This window comes from Pituophis catenifer, unplaced genomic scaffold, assembly GCF_029215685.1.
Source record: "Pituophis catenifer annectens isolate HBS135680 unplaced genomic scaffold, rPitCat1.0.hap2 SCAF_4, whole genome shotgun sequence".
Taxonomy (NCBI): domain Eukaryota; kingdom Metazoa; phylum Chordata; class Lepidosauria; order Squamata; family Colubridae; genus Pituophis; species Pituophis catenifer.
Window position 1 is genome coordinate 107981234 of NW_027256884.1, and position 20231 is coordinate 108001464.

A 20231-nucleotide genomic window follows, 5' to 3' on the forward strand; every position below is an offset into this window, starting at 1 on the left:
TGCTCATAATTGCTCATTAGCCAAGAGCATACTGCCTTTTGGCATTCATCCAACTGTAGAATATACTGTATTTCCCAGCATTAAGTCTTTCTGAAACAATTCAAAACATCCAGTGTATTTTGGTGAGTCAGCTCTGCATCTGTGCTCATCCAAATATGCTTAAAACAGGGACTAAGCTAAAAATGACTAATGCTGAGTTCAGTGAACACACATCATGCATGATAGGTAGACTGGATCTAACTGCTTGTGGTTGAATTATCCCTTTTGTTTTGCTTTTTAAAAATTTATTCTTCAGAATGAATTACTAAATGATTTCCTCACTAGTATAGTATAGTTTATTGAATAGCCCGAAGGCCTTTTCAAACAAAACAGAAGAGAAAAAGGGAAAAAGATAAAACAGTTACAAAAATAGCAATCTAAAAATATATGATAGATGACATTAAAATTTTACCATATCGAATTTCAATAGCTAAATTGCCAAGACTAGAAGACTAGATAACCCAAATAGGATAGCTCCTCTCTAACTGAGCTCATCTTTCTTACAATCGATAAAATTTTCCTTGATATAACTGGCTCGTATTGCCGTCAACCTTTTAAGGTATCGAGTGATCGCTCTTACCAGGGGAGGAGAGTCAGCCCTCAACAGAAATGCTAATTTTTGGCTTATATTCCAGTGGGGAAATTTATTTATAATTGGGGACAGATATTGATTTCTAACTTCCTGATAGAGACTACATTCGAATATTATATGCGCCGTGTCCTCCACGACGTTTACCCCACATATGCATATTCTTTTGTCATACGGGATTTTCCGATAACGGCCGAATCTAACGTTGGTATCTAGAAGTTCGAATCTAAACTTAACAAATAACTGTCTCTCCACTGATGGCATTTCTAAATATAAATACTTTTCCAGGGTGAAAGTTGTTTTAACTGCTGTCAGCAGTTTAAGGGAATGATTAGTTGAAAGGGTTGCCATATCCATTTGCCCATGTATATCTTTAATCTTGTTTAACTTGGTTCAGTGTGTCACACAATGGGAACCCTACGCCATATTGGTTCAATATTTCTGACAGCCGGGTTAGCCAGGAATACCTTTGATGATTTGAAATCTGCTGTTCCTCTAGACATATTTTAGGGAGTCTGCTGGCATCCATCTGGGTCATTTTTAGCCAGTAGGCTACCGCCCTAGTGATTGTATAGGTGTATAGTGAGAAATGTCCCAATTCAGCTGTGACGGCTGCAGCTGAAGTGGAATTGTTTACCCCAAGCATCCTCCTTAACAGATTATTTTGAGTTCTCTCTAATATGGGGGCCGTTTCCTCACTAGAAACCTCCTGAAAATGAAGCAGAAGATATCAAATGCTCTATTACAAAGCAAATTTATCTATTGTTAGTTTTGTATTCTGTCTTTAATTCAGGAGTCCAAATTCTCTGTAGCTGACCTTCTCGTGCTTACATGAGGGGCCAGGTTGCTCTCCATCTTGTTATAATGGTCTTTCTGGGGCATAGAGGACACAGCCTCTTGGTGGTTCTTTGACCTCATCAGTAGATGATTTTTGGATCTTCAATAAGCCATGTTCAGATATTTATTTATCACTATATATTACTAATAAATGCATTTTGAACAAGATAGATTTTATTCAGGACATGTAAAAAACTGAGATAATTGGTTTCACAAAGTACTGTATTTTTTGGACTATGACGCACTTCCCCCCCAAAAAAAAGTGGGTGGAAATGTCTGTGCGTCTTATAGAGCGAATACGGTAATCCAGTGGGTGAACTGGCATTAAATCTTAGGCTTCTATAACTCCAACCAATTAGTTTATGGATTATTGTACATTTTTCTAGTTATTGTATTGTTTGTCTATCCATATTCTTCAGAGTTCAATTTGATAAACATACATATTTATAATAAAAATTATATTTTCAAAATATTGTGAAGTCACAGTTGCCAGTTCTTTAGCTAGTGTTGGCCTTCATACACATCTACGGTACCTTCCCAAGAATTTAGGATGTTGTAATATATTGACATAGTATATATGTAAGTCAGGGGTGAAATCTACTTACCTTCCCTACCGTTTTGGAAGTACACGCGCCCTGCGCACATGCTCACTCAGCTTGTGCATTACGTGTGTGTCACGTACAATGTGGACCCTCTGCTCATGCGCAAACCCTTCGCCACATGTGCAGAAGGTAAGAAAAAGGTTATTTCCTGGTTAAAACCAGGAAGTAATGATGATCGGGTGGGTGGGCGGAGCCTCCTGTTGACATTGCTACCGGTTCTCCGAACCATCCGCTGCCATCGCTACTGGTTCGGTTGAACTGGTCTAAATCGGTAGCATTTCACCCCTGTTGTGGATAACCATGGCCAGTTTATGCCATGATCTTTGAGTTTTGATTTTCAGGTATTGATACTTTGTGATCTTCTCCAATTTTTTGTCTTCTACTATTACTTGGTATTGTCACATCAATTATCCACACAGTCTTGCTTTCGATCACAGTTATATCTGTTATATGTGTTGTTAGCTATGACTTTATCAATCTGTATTCAGAAATCCCAAAATATTTTAACCTGCTCATGTTTGGCTTCTTTTTCAACTATATGTTCCTACCAATTTTTCATGACTGTTTCATGATAATTTTTCCTGATGTTCCAGTGAATCATTATGTTACTGTGCTATGCTATTGTTTATAATCAATTTGTGGAATCCTCTGACATGAGCTGAGAATAGGATCTATTGTTTCTTTTGCTTCTTTACACAATCCGCCCTTTGAATCATTTGATAATTTTTCAACATTGGCCTTGATTGCATTAGTTCAAATAGTTTGCTCTTGCACAGACAAAATCAAGGGTTTCTTTTTTAAATGTTCCTGTTTTATGCCATTGCCAGATTTTATCGTTATCTACTTTCCCCTCAATGTTTTGTAGACATGGACCATGTGATTCTTTTGCTTGCCAACATTCTGTTTGTATTTTTTATTACATTATTTTGATATTTACTTTTTGTTTCCTGTACATTTAGTAAGTTCCAATTTTTAACTTTTCATCAATTCTTGGCTGTTTTTTTTTTAAAGATAATCAGCCAATCTATGCTTTTTTATTTTGACAGTTTGTTCAACAGAAGTAAACTTCTGCTTCCATTTCTGTGGACCATATATAATTTATCAAAATCACTACGAGGCGGTAATACATAGTGAATAGTTATCAGTTTTCTTGTTTTTCATTCCTAACTGTCCAGTTCAGCTTGGGTCCAGTTAATAATTCCAGCAATGTATTATATCACAGGTATAGTCTAGGAATTGATGGCTTGGATGGTCAATTTTGTCTTTAGCAATTTTCTCATTTTGGATGTTCTCTTTAATAATCACATTTTTAAGTTGTCCATACTTGATGTTATCTAACTATAAAATGGCCAGATGCTTGCAAGCCTCATCATGATAGCTCTGGATCAGGGTGAAATCTACTTACCTTCCTTACCGGTTCAGAAGTGCATGCACAGAAGATAAACTTACCAATTGCTCAGATCCCTTTTCTTTCCTTTCTGTTAGACCTATTGTTGCTTGTAGCCATCTGCACAGTATGCTGATGTGTGCAGCAAATGCATGTATTCCTATTCATAGTATACACACATGCAGAGACTATAAAACTGCTTGGAAACCATAAAAGACAATATTTATCTGCCTGGTGTAACACAATTCATTGAAGATAGGAAGTTGAGTAATCCCTAGAACATGCCATCGTATTGCATTCAGAAACATTAGGTCACTGATTCATTCAGGAAACAAAGGCATATAACAGCCACAATGAGCCTACAAAAGTTGTGGGTTTAATAAGGAAGATTCCTTCCTTGGAACACTGCCAGGATTGTTCTGTTTCACTCTCGGTAGTGTTAGAATTGGTTCAGATGACAAATAGACATGAATAAATGCCTAGTTAACTCCCTGTAATAAATGTTAAAAGAGGCAACCTTGTGACCTTTTGTGGGTGTCTCTTATGTTATATTGCTCATGTGAACTTGGGGCTTTAATTATATTATGGACTTATTGTCTGCCTCCAATTAGTCTTAATGCAGCACAAATTATGAAGGAAACAAATGGAAAAGAAACAGACAACAATGTATAGTTGTCACTGGTTAGATTCTAGTTGTCCTTTCTGTATGAACCCTGTGGGTTTTGGAATATTGGAATCAATATTGTATGGCTTTTATTGAGTAATTCTGGCATTTCGCTGGTAGGTTTGTGAACAAGATTCCCCACCATAAAACTCCTACCTAATGTTCTGCTAATATAATATTATGATTACTAAAAGAAATCATTGAAGAACCTCTCAACCTGTGTAGATCTGAGATCACAGTAGATCTACTTCCCTATGGATTCTGGACATCAAAGGCAGGAAAGTAGTGAACAATTTTTCAGGGAGTGGAGGATGTAATCAAAGATATTGGTGGAAATAGGATGGCTGTTTTTTTCCAGACCTTCAGTAGATTTTTTTTTAAGGGAAAGGGAAGAGAAAGCAAATGACCTCACAATGGTAACACTTGAAGAAAGGTGATAGAATCTTGGAATGCTGAGGATTGCAAATGAGATGCTGAGCTTTGTGGGTCACGAGGCAAGGAATATACCTCTGAAAGAAATAATTCATATTGATTGAAATGGAGACCGATGAGGAAAATTAATTCAGCTACAACTTGGAATGAGACTAGATATAGTTGAAAGAAGCTGTTGTAACTTTTCAAAAAAGATGACATCATTTTTATGCCTTTCATACCCTGAATGTCACTAATATTTATCTTCGTATTTAAGGCTCTATAGTTTTTCCCAAAATGACACTGGAATGTCCTTTTGAAAATTATCCATAATTTCAGGATGACTCATAAACATGCAAGATTTGCCTAAAAATACTTCTTACAACGAATATCGCAGAAAGGATTTCCAAAAAAAATTATGTTTATTTTTAATAGTAACTTGTGTCACATTTTACATTTCCTTTTATTGGTTACTATATGCATTGAAAAATGTATCCTGTGTATGTTTAAAAATCATTACTATAAACTCTTTTTAAAAGGCACAATCCATATCTTACCTGGTAGGGTTTTTTTTTTCCTAGCAGGTTTTTAAAAAGTCTTAAGACTCTAATCTTTTTACAGGCGATAGTGATATTCAAAACTTATTACTTAGGAGTATTTTATGGATCAGAGCGTTCTTTATCTGAAATGCTATACCTGTAAAATACAATGTATATAATGTATTGTTTATCATAACTGAAGACATAGTTGTGTTTTTATGAGTGATCTAAATTCTAATAATAGAGCCCTGTTACTGGATATTATATCAGTAGTCCTTGTAATCAATAAACTAGTTTATACTTTAAATCCATGGACAAATATCAAGGTGACACGCAGTAAACTTTCAGCCTGGAAAGCTTCCCTATCCACAGTTATAAATATTTCATTCTATTGTACTTGGCAAGCTGCAAGCAATTGGAGGTAGGATCTCATTAAGACAGCAAACTGTGGAGTAGGGAGAGGATAGTGTGAAGCTAAGGGTGATAACAGTGGCCTTGTCCAGAATAGGCCATGGGAGTTTTCTTATCTTACTTAGGCAGGAGGTGCTGGGAGCTTCCTGTGCGAAATTAGGAGCATATGCTGCTTTCCTCTTGTTGTTTGGCTTCCTCCTGCCTATAAGACGGTTCCCAGCACAGTGATTATCTTTGCATCTTCAAACATGGCACAATTTACTTCCTTAAGAGTTTGATGTATCCTTAAGAGTCATGTCTTCCCCCCCCCTCCCGTCTCCCCCTCTGTCCTAGATTCCTTCTCAAGAGCTTGCTGGTTGATATCCTAGGCATATGTGCCTTTTAAAACTTAGCAATATATGCTCTGTAAGACCAAAGCATACAAAATGTTCCTCCTGAGGCTCGGATACTGTTTTGGGAAAGTACACATTTCTTTACAGAGCTGGTGTTCTTGAATGTAGGGTTATTAGATTTATAGCTTTGACTGCTTCTTCCGCTTTCCTCATTTCTGTGGAAATTGAAACTAAAATTAATGACTTCTGGTTTCCAAAGCTGAATGATACCTTCCCAAACACATACTAACTGGATCTTTAAACGTGGATATGTGATAGACATATAGAGTAATAGGTAGATGAATTATGAAATATTTATGGCAAAAATGAGATTTTCATCATTGATTGAACCATATTCTCTTGAATTGGGTATCTAATAAAGCTATAGTTTTATTTCCAAATTGCATAAGGGAAAATGTTAGTGTCTTCAGGATTACTCACTCCTGACTATATCTGCCTACCTAATAAGATCAGGAAAAAAGGGCTTCCTTCTTTTCAGAAACACTGTCAGTAACATCCATGAAGGACTTTCCAATTCTGCCTGAAACAGCATTCTTCCAAAATCTGTTTAGTCTTAACCATACTGGTTTTTAGGAAGGTTTTTAGGACTTTGGGAAGAAATATATTATGATCTATAACATCTTTATTTGAAATTCCTTTCTTGTGGATGGAATGATATTGCTCCTTGGCTAATCAGAAAGATCATTTTCTGGTTAGATAAAATGGGTTTCATGGGTTTTTCTTCCTTCCATCATTGTTTTAATCTCATTTGCCCAGCAGGCTATGTGAGTTGTTCAAGACCATTAATGACTGGAGTGGCATATACAATTAGCTCCCTTTTGATCACTGATGGATAAATCTGAAAATTCGGGGGTGGGGGGGAAATCAAGGCTTCTGAATATTTAGAATATTTAAATTAATCATAAGTCTTGGATACTTTCCAAATACTAGCTATCTCCATGAGCTAGGCTAGTCTCATTACAAACAGAATAGTTCATTTATGTTACATGGAAAATGAATCACTGGAGACATTGCTGAGTGGATTATATCCCACAGAGAATGCATTATTAAAACTACTAGGTGATTCACAGTGAATCTGGAATACGGTCAAGACTACAATGGATTTTGCATCTTTGTTGATGTTGGTCTTTTTTCATAGGACAGTATTTCACATTATGAAAAAATAGATTCCTATCACTATTTTTCTATTGGGTAGACCAGGTTGCCCTGATAGACTGGTCTCACGGGGAAAAATAACATTCCTATTGCTATTTATCTTATGGATAAATCCAACCATTCATCAATATCACACAACTTTTAAAGAAAGTAACAAGATGAAATTTGAACAATTAACATGGATAAGCAACTAAGCCACGGGTGTCAAACTTGATTTCATTGAGGGCCGCCTCAGGATTGGGTTTCACCTTGGGGGGCTGGGGTGGGTGTGGCCAGGCTGGGTGTGGCCGGCTCAACATCACTCGTATCGAGGGTACCTGTGGTGGCCTGAGCTCCCTGTCAGCGAAAATGGGCTCGCGAGCTCCATTATCAGCTGCGACAGCCTCCTGCAACCCTCTGCCAATTAAAATGGAGCTTGGGAGGGCTGCACACGGCCATCCCAAGCTCAGTTTTCACTGGCAGAGGCACCGTAGGTCAGTCTTTTGCTGTTTCCAGAGTGGCCCTGCAGGCCAGATCTAAGCACCCCTCAGACCGGATCCAGCCCCTGGGCTTTGAGTTTGACACCCCTGAACTAAGCTGTGAGCAAGAAAATTCTGGATTCATATTTTTTATTTGTTTATGTCCCGCCTTTATTATTTTTACAAATAACTCAAGGAAGTGAATATATCCAATATATCTTCTTCCTTCTGTTTTTCCCGCACCTTCCTCCCTGTGAGGTGAGTTGGGCTGAGAAAGACTGGCTCAGATTCACCCAGCTGGCTTTCATGGCTAAGGCATGACTTGAATTCATGCTCTCTTGCTTACTAGCCTGGTGCCTTAATTGCCAGACCAACTGATAGCCTTATCAAATTTATCAACTTACAAGAAATTCAGCATGGAAAACCTAATTTAATTTGCCACAACCTTATGCTACTTAGGTTGGATCTTTCTCTCTCTCTCTCTGCTTCAAATTCTTCTCAATAGTTTCTTTTCTGCTTCTGATCCTAATTTGCTGGAGCCTGATTATAGACATGAAGGAATTCAGCCCTTCCCTGGCCATGCACTGACCAACTTATTCAGACTTTCTGGAAGAGAAGCATATCTTGACTACAACATCTGAGCCAAATCATTATGCTTCTGGTTTTCTTGCTTTCCTCCTAAACTAGCTTCCATTTTAGCTCAATTGCTGAAGTAAATAAAACCTTGTTACTCTAAGTATATTTGCTGGCATGCCATACCTAGAACATGTGAAAGGCAATTTTGTTCATGGTTTTAGGCATTCAATGAAATGCCAACATTGCTTCCTAGCAAAAGACCCACAATAATTTACATATCATACCTTTCATAAAGAATAGTAAAAGGAATCTGCAGTTACTGCTTAGATTTTAATAGGTAGCCATACAGCTGGGGTTAGACCAGCATTTCTAAACCTCAGTAATGTGTAGTCTTCAACTCCTAGAATTCTCCAGAAAGTTATTTTGCTTTTGCCTGTGTTGTTAACATCAAATTCTTCCGATACTTTTCTTCCATTTATGAAGGAATAAAGAATGTATGCAAAACAAAAATTGACCCTTATGTAGTATTGAAATTCACAGAGTCCAGTTTGTAGAAAACATGTTGTCCTTTAGGACGAGGAGGACAGTAAGAAGATTGAACAATGCTACACTTGTAGTGCTCTGTGCCATGGCAGTTTGTCAAGAAACTCTCACTGATGGCGCCATTCCATTCTAGCACTCAAAAGCTTTGGTAGCTTGTTGAGATTGTACAGGTAGTCATCCACCTACAACCACAATTGAGCCCAAATTTTTTATTGCTAACTGAGACATTTGTTAAGTGAGTTTTGCCCCATTTTACGACCTTTCTTGCCATGATTGTTAGGTGAATCACTGAAGTTGTTAAATTAGTAACTCAGTTGTTATGTGAATCTGGCTTCCGCATTGACTTTGCTTGTCAGAAAGTCACAAAAGTTGATCACATGACTCCAGGACACTGCAACTGTCATAAATATGAGTCAGTTGCCAAGCATCTGAATTCAGTCATGTGACCACAGTGATGCTGCAACAGTTGTAAGTGTGAAAAATGGTCATACGTCACTTTTTTCAGGTCTGTTGTAACTTTGAATAGTTACTAAATGAATTGTAAGTCAAGGACCACCTGTAGTTGAAGTTTGCATTATTACTATTAGTATACTTATTATATAAGATTCAGTATTGCACAAGTTTTTTTTTTTTAAAGTCAGTTGCTTTAAACTGATGGAAAACTGACACCATAAGTAATATTTTTAAAAAACAGAGAAAGACAAACATAGAATTATTATCCTAGACAGGACAATAAATAAACAACCAACCAGACTGTTTGAAATCGTCTTCCTTACCACTCCTGAAAAAGAATCGATTCAAACAATGGCAAAGAAATGTGTTAGCAATCGACTACTGCAGGTGTAGCGTTATTTCTCTAAGGCTGTATAATAATTATCTAGTACATATTTGCCATAGGGCAGTGTTTCTCAGCCTTGAAAATTTAAAATATGTGGACTTCAGTTCTCAGAATTCAGAAGTCAGCTTGCTGGCTGGGGATTCTGGGAACTGAAGTCCACACGTCTTAAAGTTGATAGGGTTGAGAAAATTGAGAAACCCTGCCATAGGGTGTTACACAGGGGTGGGTTCTACTTACCATTACTACCGGCTTGCAGTGAAGCGAGTGCGTGTGCACACTCTTCTGCGCAACCGCAGAAGCATTTTGATGATGTCGGGGTCGGTGGGTGGAGCCTCCTGCCGGTTTTACTACCGGTTCTATAGACCAGGTGCGAACCGGGGGCAACCCACCACTGGTGTTACAGATGAGGAACTGGTCTGATTGGCAAACCAATTGAGCATCATAGACATAGATTGATATAAAGGGATTTAAGTATTTTAATAGTAAGGGCTCAAGGCCACTGCATGGAGTTACTGATTGGTGTTTTGGTTTGGGAGTAGGGTTGTTTTGCTTTATGTATGCCAATTTATTTCCTTTCATCAGGATCATCTTGTTAGCAATATCTGCCTAGCAGGGCTTTCATTCTAAAATGCTAATTTTCCATGTGATAAAAACCTAAGGGAGATTCAGAAATAGTTTGCAAAGTTGATGCTCAAATAAATGAAAGGAGTAACAACAGTTCCAGATGTGCCTAATCTCCTAGCAATTTCAAATAACTTTTAGAATAGTGTTTGATGTATACTTCGAGATAGCAGGCTAGCTTTCTTTAACCAGATTCATGATCCTACCTTGTTATGGATAAGGAAAGCATAATTATTTTTTTTTTAAATAAAAGTGGACAATTCTCAGTATCTTGACCTAGTATTGAATCATCTCTAAGTCAAGATGCTAATCACCACCCACACATTTTTTTAATGCAACATCCTGCTTGTCTTGTTATGGGCAGAATTTATAATACAGTATATAAAAGCTGAATGGATACATACTGTAACTGTTTAGTGAACACATCTCCTCCTCCTCCTCCTCCTCCTCCTCCTCCTCCTCCTCCTTCCTAGTGTATTCCCACAAGTGCAGGGTCTCCTTTTTGAATCATTGAATACCACTTTACACCGTCAGCTGTGTCTCCAGGACACAGGCCCATGGCTTGCATCTTTGTTGATAGTTTCTTGCCATCTCTGTTTTGGGTGCCCGTGAGGTCACCAGCCATTGACTTCTAGTTGGTAGGCAGTCTTGGTAATGGTGGAATGATGGAATGGTAATGGTGCTCTCAGGACATGTCCATATCAGTGAAGCTGGTCTTCTCTCATCTTCTCTATAATTGGTGCCAGACCAAAAGATTGTCAAATGGTGTCATTTGTGATGTGGGCAAGAAGGGACATGCCCGATATCCAATGGAGCATTCGCATTTCCATGGCATGGAAATAGCTTTCAGTCCCTGTTGTTGCTGCCTAGCATTCAGTGCCATACAGTGCAACAGGGTGGATGGTTGTCTTGTAAATCTTATATTTGAGTTGGGTTGGCATTCGTCTGTCACATAGCAATAGCACTTAGACTTATATACCACTTTATAGTGCTTTACAGCCCTCTCTAAGCAGTTTTTACAGAGTCAGCCTATTGCTCCCAACAATCTGGGTCCTCATTTTACCCACCTTGGAAGGATGGAAGGCTGAGTCAACCTTAAGCCTGATGAGATTTGAACTGCCAAATTGCAGGCAGCTGGTAGTCAGCAAAAGTGGCCTGCAGCACTGCACTCTAACCACTGCACCACCGAGGCTCTTAACATAACATACCAGTGAGTTCTCACCAATGCATCCAGGCTGCATTCACCCTTGCTCGCACCTCGCCATTGATGTCACCATTGCCTTGGAAATAGGATCCCAGATACTGAAAAATGTCCACCTTCTTTAGGTTTTCTCCATTGATTTGAAGCGTTCCAGGGGTGGTGACAGTCTCTAAGTACTCAGTTTTCTTGATGTTGAGGCAGAATTCAAAATGGTTGAGGCAATCATTCCATGTTTTGTTCAGTGGACACATATTGTATCTTTATATGAAATTCCAAGGTGCTTTTCATAAGTACATCAGGTTTTTTTTTTTAAATTTCAACATAACATGCTAAGGATGCTTTGTATGGAATATTCGCTTATTTATACCGTGTTTCCCGGAAAATAAGATCCTGTCTTATATTTTTTTGAACCCTGAAATAAGCGCTTGGCCTTATTGCCATGCGCTCAAAAGCCCGATTGGGCTTATTATCAGGGGATGTCTTATTTTGGGGGAAACAGGGTATATATTAAAATGCCTTTTCACTGACCATTCAAAGTTAGGAGAAGATACAATCTCATACTAAACAACACTGTGTTCATCCATAGTAAACTATATGCCATGTTGCAATTCATTTTCTGTGCTTTTATAAATATGGCATTCATATGGCATCATTTGAAATTTATCATTTTAAGTATGCAGTATTTTGTGACTCCATGCAGATTTTTAAAGCATTTATTACATTATTACTAAAGCTATAGTACTATCAGCTTTGAACTTTCAAGTTGTAATACTATAACATAGCACAATATTATTTTTAAAAAACACTTTCCAGTCATTTCAATTTTGACAATGATTTAGGAAGATATTTATTTATTATGAAAAGCAAGATTGTTTTTTTTTATTGAAAAAGTTTTTCAAATACAAATTTTTCCCCCTTTTTTCTCCCCCCTCCTCCCTAACCCCCCCTCACCACCCGTCCCCCTGTGACTTCTTCAAAATAAAATCCAACTTCGTAACAGATTATATAATATTTTACCATCCCCTTGCTCCATCCCTCAAATACTGACCCTTTCTTTCTAATAGTATTATTACATTCCCCTTTTACCATACATTTCAAAATAACATTCTACTGTAACATTATATAATACCTTCTAGTTTAGCATAATAACATTATTTTAACTCCCAATTTAGCAATAATCTGCCCTTTTTCTCCTCCCCCATACATATATCTATATATTAATATAACATTTATAATATAACATAATATAACATTTCAAAACAACCTTCCACTTTAAGACTATATAATAAATCCTATTTTAACATTTAATCTTTAATGTATATTAATATAACATTTCAAAGAAGCCTTCCCCTAAAAAGCTATATAATAAATCCTAATTTAACATTTAATCGGCTCTATCCATTTCCTCCACTCCCATAAATGTGTCTCTTAAACATCCCTTTTCTTAAACTAAACAATCAATAAACTAACCTGTCTCCACCCACTTTCCTACAAAATTACCATACATAACAATTCTTAATATCTTTATTCTTCTACCCACCCTACTAAAAAAAATATTCCCTTATATAGATAAAATCAATGACTTTAAACTTATAATCCATATAATATAATATCTTCTTTGATGTCTCTCCACTGGATTGTTAACTCCATCACCCATATTAGGGTAACATAGCATCCTGATTGCAACAGAATGTTCAAAAAAAATCCTCAGTTATCATCTGCCCCATCAACAATAAATATCTTCATGTATATAAAAAAGGAAAACAACCACCCGAGTGACATTATAATTGTATTCCATATAATATCTATAGTAGTGGATTTCTTCAGGATTATTAATTCTCACCATCATAATGGGGTAACAACCAGATCTTCTGCATGCCCCAGCATAACTCTCTTGCCATATAGCTCAGGATAAGCATGATATATTTATCAAAAAAATAAATAAAAAAAAATCCAAAATGGATAATTCCAATCCAACAATTTAAGGCCCTTTTCACATCCCAAAATTACAGCACTGCAGAGGTCTGTCACTCTCCTCGGGATAATATTGACCAATACTTCGCCTCAACTATCTTTTCATGTATTCAGTCATCTTTTAAATAACTGGCTTGTTGATCAATCTGTTACTGTCTGTCCCCCCATTTATCAATCTTTTTACTGATCTTGGAAACAGTTAAGAGCACTAAAACATCTGTGCAATGCTATTAACAGTTGCATGAAGTCAAATGGTATTGTGAGGTATATGTAGAAAAAAATAACACACAATCCGGTTGTACACATTATCACAATCAATACACACATTTTTCATAACTGTATTTCCCTCTGATGTCTCCCAAATTTAATCTGGAAGGTTCAGAGATATTCTGGAATTAACCTGGTGGAAGCAAGGAGAAGGAGAGCAAAGAAAACAGTTTTTGTGTTTTCCATAATATTTATATTTCCTATAATGCGTAACAATGAGTTGTTTTTTTTCAATGACACAAACCAGTGTTTTTCAGGCTTGGCAACTTTGCATGCAAATCCCAGAATTCCCCAACCAGCATGAAAAACACTGACATAAAAACGTGAGAAAATTATGGGACGTTTTGATGTTTTCTGATCATGGATCACTGTCAATGAAAATAACATAAACATTTAATTTTAAATTCCACTTTGCTAAAGATAATTATTTACAAGGAAAAATAACAAGAACTTATTTGCTTTAAGGAGAATGTTGATAAATATTAACAACCTAATCATGGAAAATAAAAAGTTTTACAAGAGCTTAAATGTACAAATGTGGAGTAGAAACAAGAATACCTTCCAAAAGGAATATGAAGCAATATGTATGATGTAATGAACATTTCTTCAAACTTATTTCCATAAGTGTCAAATTAGGTTTTGGAACATTATTTCCATCAAAGCTACACTTGAATGTTTTGATTAAGAGTTAATTTTATAATAAAAGGACTTCAAGAATTTCAACTGATACATTATAACATTTGTGATTTCTGTGATACCTTAAAGATGCCTTAAAGAAAAAGAATGTTTCATTTAAATTTGTACATATTTTGTAAACTACATGCAATACATGCTTTTAGTTGGCTTTAAATTGATCAATTATGTGCCTTCAAGTATGAAATATTTCAGTAGCAAAGAACAAATTAGGTGTAAATTGGGTGTAATGGGATACAATATAAAATAGATGTTTCAAAATTTACTTTTTATAAATGAAACTTAGTTCTTAACTTTCACATTGAAAGATTCCATCTGAAAAGTCAAAACCTTCCTAAACTTGAAGATTGAAACCTAGATTTTGAAGTTTAAAATAAAAATATTATAATGATGTCTGAGGAATAGTATTTGTACTAAGTGGATAAAAATTACTTTTGTGTTAAATTTCAGTTGTGTTCAAATCAGCTAAAAATTTAGGAATTAGTTGATTACAAGCTATAATTTTTATATTTTTAAATATCTGTATGTTTTCTACAGGGCCTTTTGGCCTTTACCTCCACATGCTTTCATAAAATGTTTTGATTTTATTTGCTACCTATAATTAATGGAAAACCATGAGTTTACTTTGAAATAATTGTAACCGTAGTCAAGTTTCCATTGCAAGACGATAGGTGCAGGCTTACAATAGGAAACTTAGTAATGACAGCTTGATTTAAATTTGAAACAGAATTTATTGATGGGAATGCCTTACTATTTTTGGTGTTCTATTTTATAAAACTGTCGCTTCATTCTTATTTATCCTGCCACAGGTATGACTTTTGCTCCAGTTCAGAAAATTCGCTAGATTTGACATCTGAAAGCACTACAGGAAACAGAATCCAAAGCATTACACAAAGAACAGCTTTAATAGAGGGGAAGAACAAGGTATGACACTTTGGAGGGGGAAATTAAACTTTGAGCATCCTTTTTATGAGTTCCTGCTAAAGTTGAATGGTTGTTTATTAGATTATAATGGTGAAAGCCACTGCCAAATTCTAATCTTATAATTACGATATAATTACTTTATGAAGTAAATCTGACTGATAACACTGCCATGCTACAATAGCATCCAGTTCAATACAGAACATGGATCACACCTGTTCAAAACCAGCCTCTCAGTATCTCTGTTTGCAGTGTGGTAACAATACATAACTGATGCGACATCCTTCCTCAGGTAAACAGGTAGTTCTTAACTTATGGCTGCTTGCTTAGTTTGAAGTTACAACAGCCTGCCCCCCTCCCCTGAGGTACTTTTACAACCTGATTCCAAAGCTCTGACAGATTCCTCCCCGCCCCCCGCCCCCCGGTGGTTCCATTCCAGGCGCTATGCAACCAACCCTCCTTATAGCTGTTTGCAGCATCTTGTAATCACATGACCACAATTTACGAGGTTTTATGATAATCTGCTCTATAACCATCATGACTTCTGACTGTAATGGGCAGGCTCCATCATGGTTGTAAATTGAGGACTACATGTATGGCAATAAATCTACTCCAATCTAAACGTTTGCTTGTATTAAGTGACTATTCACAATGAAGAATGGAGCTTTGGAGATGTTTAAATTCTCATTTTGATATACTCTTAAGAATAAGCCAGACAAAATGTTATGTCATAATAGCAATAGGAATAGGACTTAGACTTATATACTGCTTCACAGTGCTTTACAGCCCTCTCTAAGCAGTTTACAGAGTCAGCATATTTCCCCGAACAATCTGGGTCCTCATTTTACCAACCTCAGATGGATGGAAGTCTTGAGTCAACCTTGAATCATTTAGAAGCATCATTGGAGTAAGCAGTGAGTTAGCCTGCAGTACTGCATCCTAACTACTGCACCGCCATGGCTCTTAAATAAAATAAATGATCAAATATACATTTACCACTGTAATCTTCTCAAAAAAAAAATATAAATTCCAAGCCACATCTGAAGCCAATGTATAATTTCCCTTGTTTACTGAATAAAGTATGAAGGAACATGATATTATTTTAATGGCCTTTACCCAATGTCTGGTTCTGATAGCTAATGAAAATGTTTGCAAGACATTTAACAAAAGAGAAGGTCTGGAAAATGATGTAAACAAAATATGAAATCTTTGCCATGGTGAAGCAAATATGAAAAATATATACTGCTCAAAAAAATAAAGGGAACACAAGCAGAAGACATCCGACATCTGAATGAATAAAATAGCCTTATTAAATACTTTGTTCTTTACATGCAGTAGTTTATACACTGCTCAAACAACTAAAGGGAACACAAAACTACTGTATGTAACGAACAAAGTATTTAATAAGGCTATTTCATTCATTCAGATCTCGGATGTCTTCTGCTTGTGTTCCCTTTATTTTTTTGAGCAGTGTATATATTTCATGATTTCAGACAGAAGTGCAGCGGGGATTAACAAGCAAGTAGAAGAGAAATATGTATGTATTTGTGACCTGCTGGATGAATGGAAGCTGGAAAGGAGACAGACAGATATTTTGCCCTTATAGAGCTTTTACAGAGAACAATATAAATCAATACCAGTCCTCTTTCCCTGTCCATTTTAAATGAGTTTATGTAAGCAACCAAGCAAGTTAATTATGAAAAAGTAATGCTAATGATAGTGGTTTCCTAGATAACTAGGGACTGGATTTCAAGATTTAAGAGAGATATGTCTGATCTGGAGAGATGCACTTCTCTTTAAAAATCACTTCCACACTATGGGAATCCTTTTTGATGGGGTATTGATGTTGTACATTGATGACAAGAAAATGATAACGTGTTGCCGTCTCCTCTGGACAGAAGTCTGACATTGGGTGAAGCATAATCATGAAGAGAAGCAACCTAGAACTAAGAAGAAATTTCCTGACAGTTAGAACAATTAATCAGTGGAAAAACTTGCCTCCAGAAATTGTGAATGCTCCAACACTGGAGATTTTTAGAAGATGTTGGATAATCATTTGTCTGAAGTGGTGTAGGGTTTCTTGCCTAAGCAGGGGGATAGACTAGAACAGGGGTGTCAAACTCGCAGCCCGCAGGCTGAATACATCATGTGCTGGCCATGCCCACCCCATTTTAGCGAAGGGGAAAAACATCACATGACATCACATGATGACAACATGACGCCGTGAGTTTGACACCCCTGGACAAGAAGACGTCTAAGGTCCCTTCCAACTATGTTATCCTATAATCCTCAGTGCTGGATTACTGAAATGTGCTATTTGTGGGACAGAACTTGGAGATGGCTTGGAAATTACAAAGAACTGAAAATGCAGCAGTACTGAGATAGTGAATAGTGTTTCTGGGAAGTGCTAAATCACCACATATTGAATAGCTCCTTTAGTTACTAACTGCTTTCTGCACCCAGCTCAGGATATTCACTGTGATACAAAATCTTACCTGTCTAGAGAAAAGAAGATTGGGGAGGGAGAAATGGTAAAATGAAATTATTAAGTTAAGATTTAGAGGAATAAGTACAACCGTATTACCTGAAAGACCAATACGAAACAATGCTTCAAAAGATTGACTTACTTACAAATTGTTTATTGTATAATGTATTTATATGTTTTTTTTGTTTTTTTTATGTGTGTTATATATGTTTTATATGTGTTTTAATAAAGTTTATAAAAAAAAAATTTAAAAAATCTTACCTGTCTTGACCTAGAATATCTGAAGGACTACCTACACCCTTATTTCCTAAAAATGACTTGTCAGTAAATCACAGATCTCCTGACACTTGATAGTTAGCTTAATTTGTGGGCTAGAAAAAGATGAACAGAAAATAGGTCAACCTGACTAGAAACTGTACTGTAGACCAAAAAGGAAGCCATATAAAACAGTTGATTGCCGACTGTCAGTAAAAAGAAATACTGTAAATGGCTCAGCACTTCTGATCTTCAGAGAGTCATTGCAGATTTGGTTGTTTCACTAAGCCTCAGGCAGGACTATTTTGGCTATCCCTTTGGATAAGTAACCATTCTCACATACATAATTAACATGCATGTTCTGGATTTTAATTTTGGACTATTAGAGTTTAGACAGTGGATTTAACTCAAACTGTAGATATGGGAACTTGCCGCTCCAATACCGGGTTGATTGGAACGACCTGGTAAGGAAATGAATCTATAGAAACCCTTGTGGTGTAAGATTAAGGCTTTGTTTGCTCACTTTTCTAAATTAAAAGATACCGAGATTGCATTTGGTGACCTTGAAGTCACGTTGTGTTTTATGTTTACATAATGGCCATGTCTGACCTGAAGACTGTTGTTCCTTTCCCCAGTCTTCACCAGGGATGGGTTCTAAATTTTTTTACTACCGGTTCTATGGGCATGGCTTATTTTGTGGGCGTGGCTTGATGGTCATGTGACAATTATTTAGGATTTAGCAGAGGTACTGGTCTATCAGGCTTTTAACTGCTTGCAGAGCTGTACCGAGCTACCCATTTATTTTTTGCAGGCACTGATCTACTCATGTATTTTTGCAGGCACTGGTCTACCCATTTATTTTTGCAGGCACCGGTCTACTCATTTGTTTTATTTTAACACTGATCAGCTGTAGGGCAGCCCTTTGAAGCTCTGTGGCAAGAGTTTATACAGTTTTTTTCCCTCTAGCCATCAGGTGGGACTCAGGAGGCAACAATAGATTGGGGGTGGGGCCAAATAAAAGGTAAGAATAACGTGGGGGCTGGGGGGGACGGGGGGATGGGGGGCAGAACCGGTTCAGTGATGTCATATCGTCACCACTACTGGCTTGGTGGAACTGGGCGGAACTGGGAGGAACCCACCACTGGTCTTCACCCTCTGATTTCCAGGTGTAAGCAAAAAAGATTTTTATGGATTTGCACCCAAATTCTTAGTAATTCAACCGAATCTGAACAACCTGGGACAAATGGCCAGTGACGAGCCTCTCAGGCAGTGCTCTTCAATGGAGCATCTTATGTCCCTCTGAAACTGACCCTCTTATTGTTGGTTTCTATATGCATTTAAAACTTGACTTGTTTCTGAGGTCCTGAGGAAAGTGACCGATCCAGTCATTTTTGCTGTTGTACTGTTGTTTGGTGTTTTATTATTTTTTAATATTTGCAAGCCTTAATTTTGTACATTGAATGTTTTATTGTAGTGTACTGTATAAGTTAATTTATAGTTACCGTTAAATCACCAAGAGATTTTCAATTGCATCCAGTATGAGTTCAAATCATCATCTACATTATTATCTGTGCACGCTCCCATCCTGTCAAAACTAGACTCCTCTTGCCACATTAATTGAGAACAAGAGAAAATTATTTGTCATGGGCTGAAATAAATAAGCCACTAGGAAATAACTTGAGTTTAGCATATAACGCCATAAGACAAACAGTTTTTATTTATTTTATTTATTCAATTTCTATAGCCACTCAACTCAACGAAATGACTGTGGGCAGCTTATAATTCTTAAATTATAAAACAATTAAAACCATTTAAAAACATTAAAAGAATAAAAACATCTACAAAATAATTTTTTTTGCTGAAAGGACAAGTTAAGGAAAGAGTCACAGAGAAAATACATCTATGTGGTTGCTGAGAACTGAAAACAATTTGATGGCACATAATTAATGAATATAGTATTTTAATGTTTTCGTTTGAGCAGAGCTACTTTTCAATTTATATTTCTGCAGTATTAGGACATGGTTTTTTTTCTCATCATAATGGCAAAAGATGGGAGAATTTTGCCCTAATACCTTAGCATCTCATAGATAGAACCTGATAGGATTTTCCATTATATTTTTATACTCTTCAACTGGTTATAGTTGGCCAGGTTAATAATTTTATCAGTGCAATTTTATTCTACTATGTAGTTACATCTACACATGAGAGAAACTTATTAAAATAGGAATGCTTAATTAAACGTTATTAACATGAGTGGTTCCATGGAAATATTTTAGTTTTCTTAATTTTGAGACTTTCTGAGATCCTTTAGCAGGGTTAAAAAAGTTAGAAAACCAGGGTTAGAAAAGTTTCCTTGTTCAAAGCTTATACAGT

The 20231-nt window shown here is 36.6% G+C and overlaps 1 protein-coding gene across 1 annotated transcript in view; it reads left to right on the forward strand.

The window, feature by feature from the left end:
- FLT1 (fms related receptor tyrosine kinase 1) overlaps positions 1-20231 on the forward strand; it is a 122974-nt gene that overhangs the window by 48395 nt on the left and 54348 nt on the right. The window contains exon 11 of the mRNA XM_070943655.1: positions 15007-15121. Within this exon, the coding sequence (XP_070799756.1) occupies positions 15007-15121 (115 nt within the window). The remainder of the gene's footprint in view (positions 1-15006; positions 15122-20231) is intronic.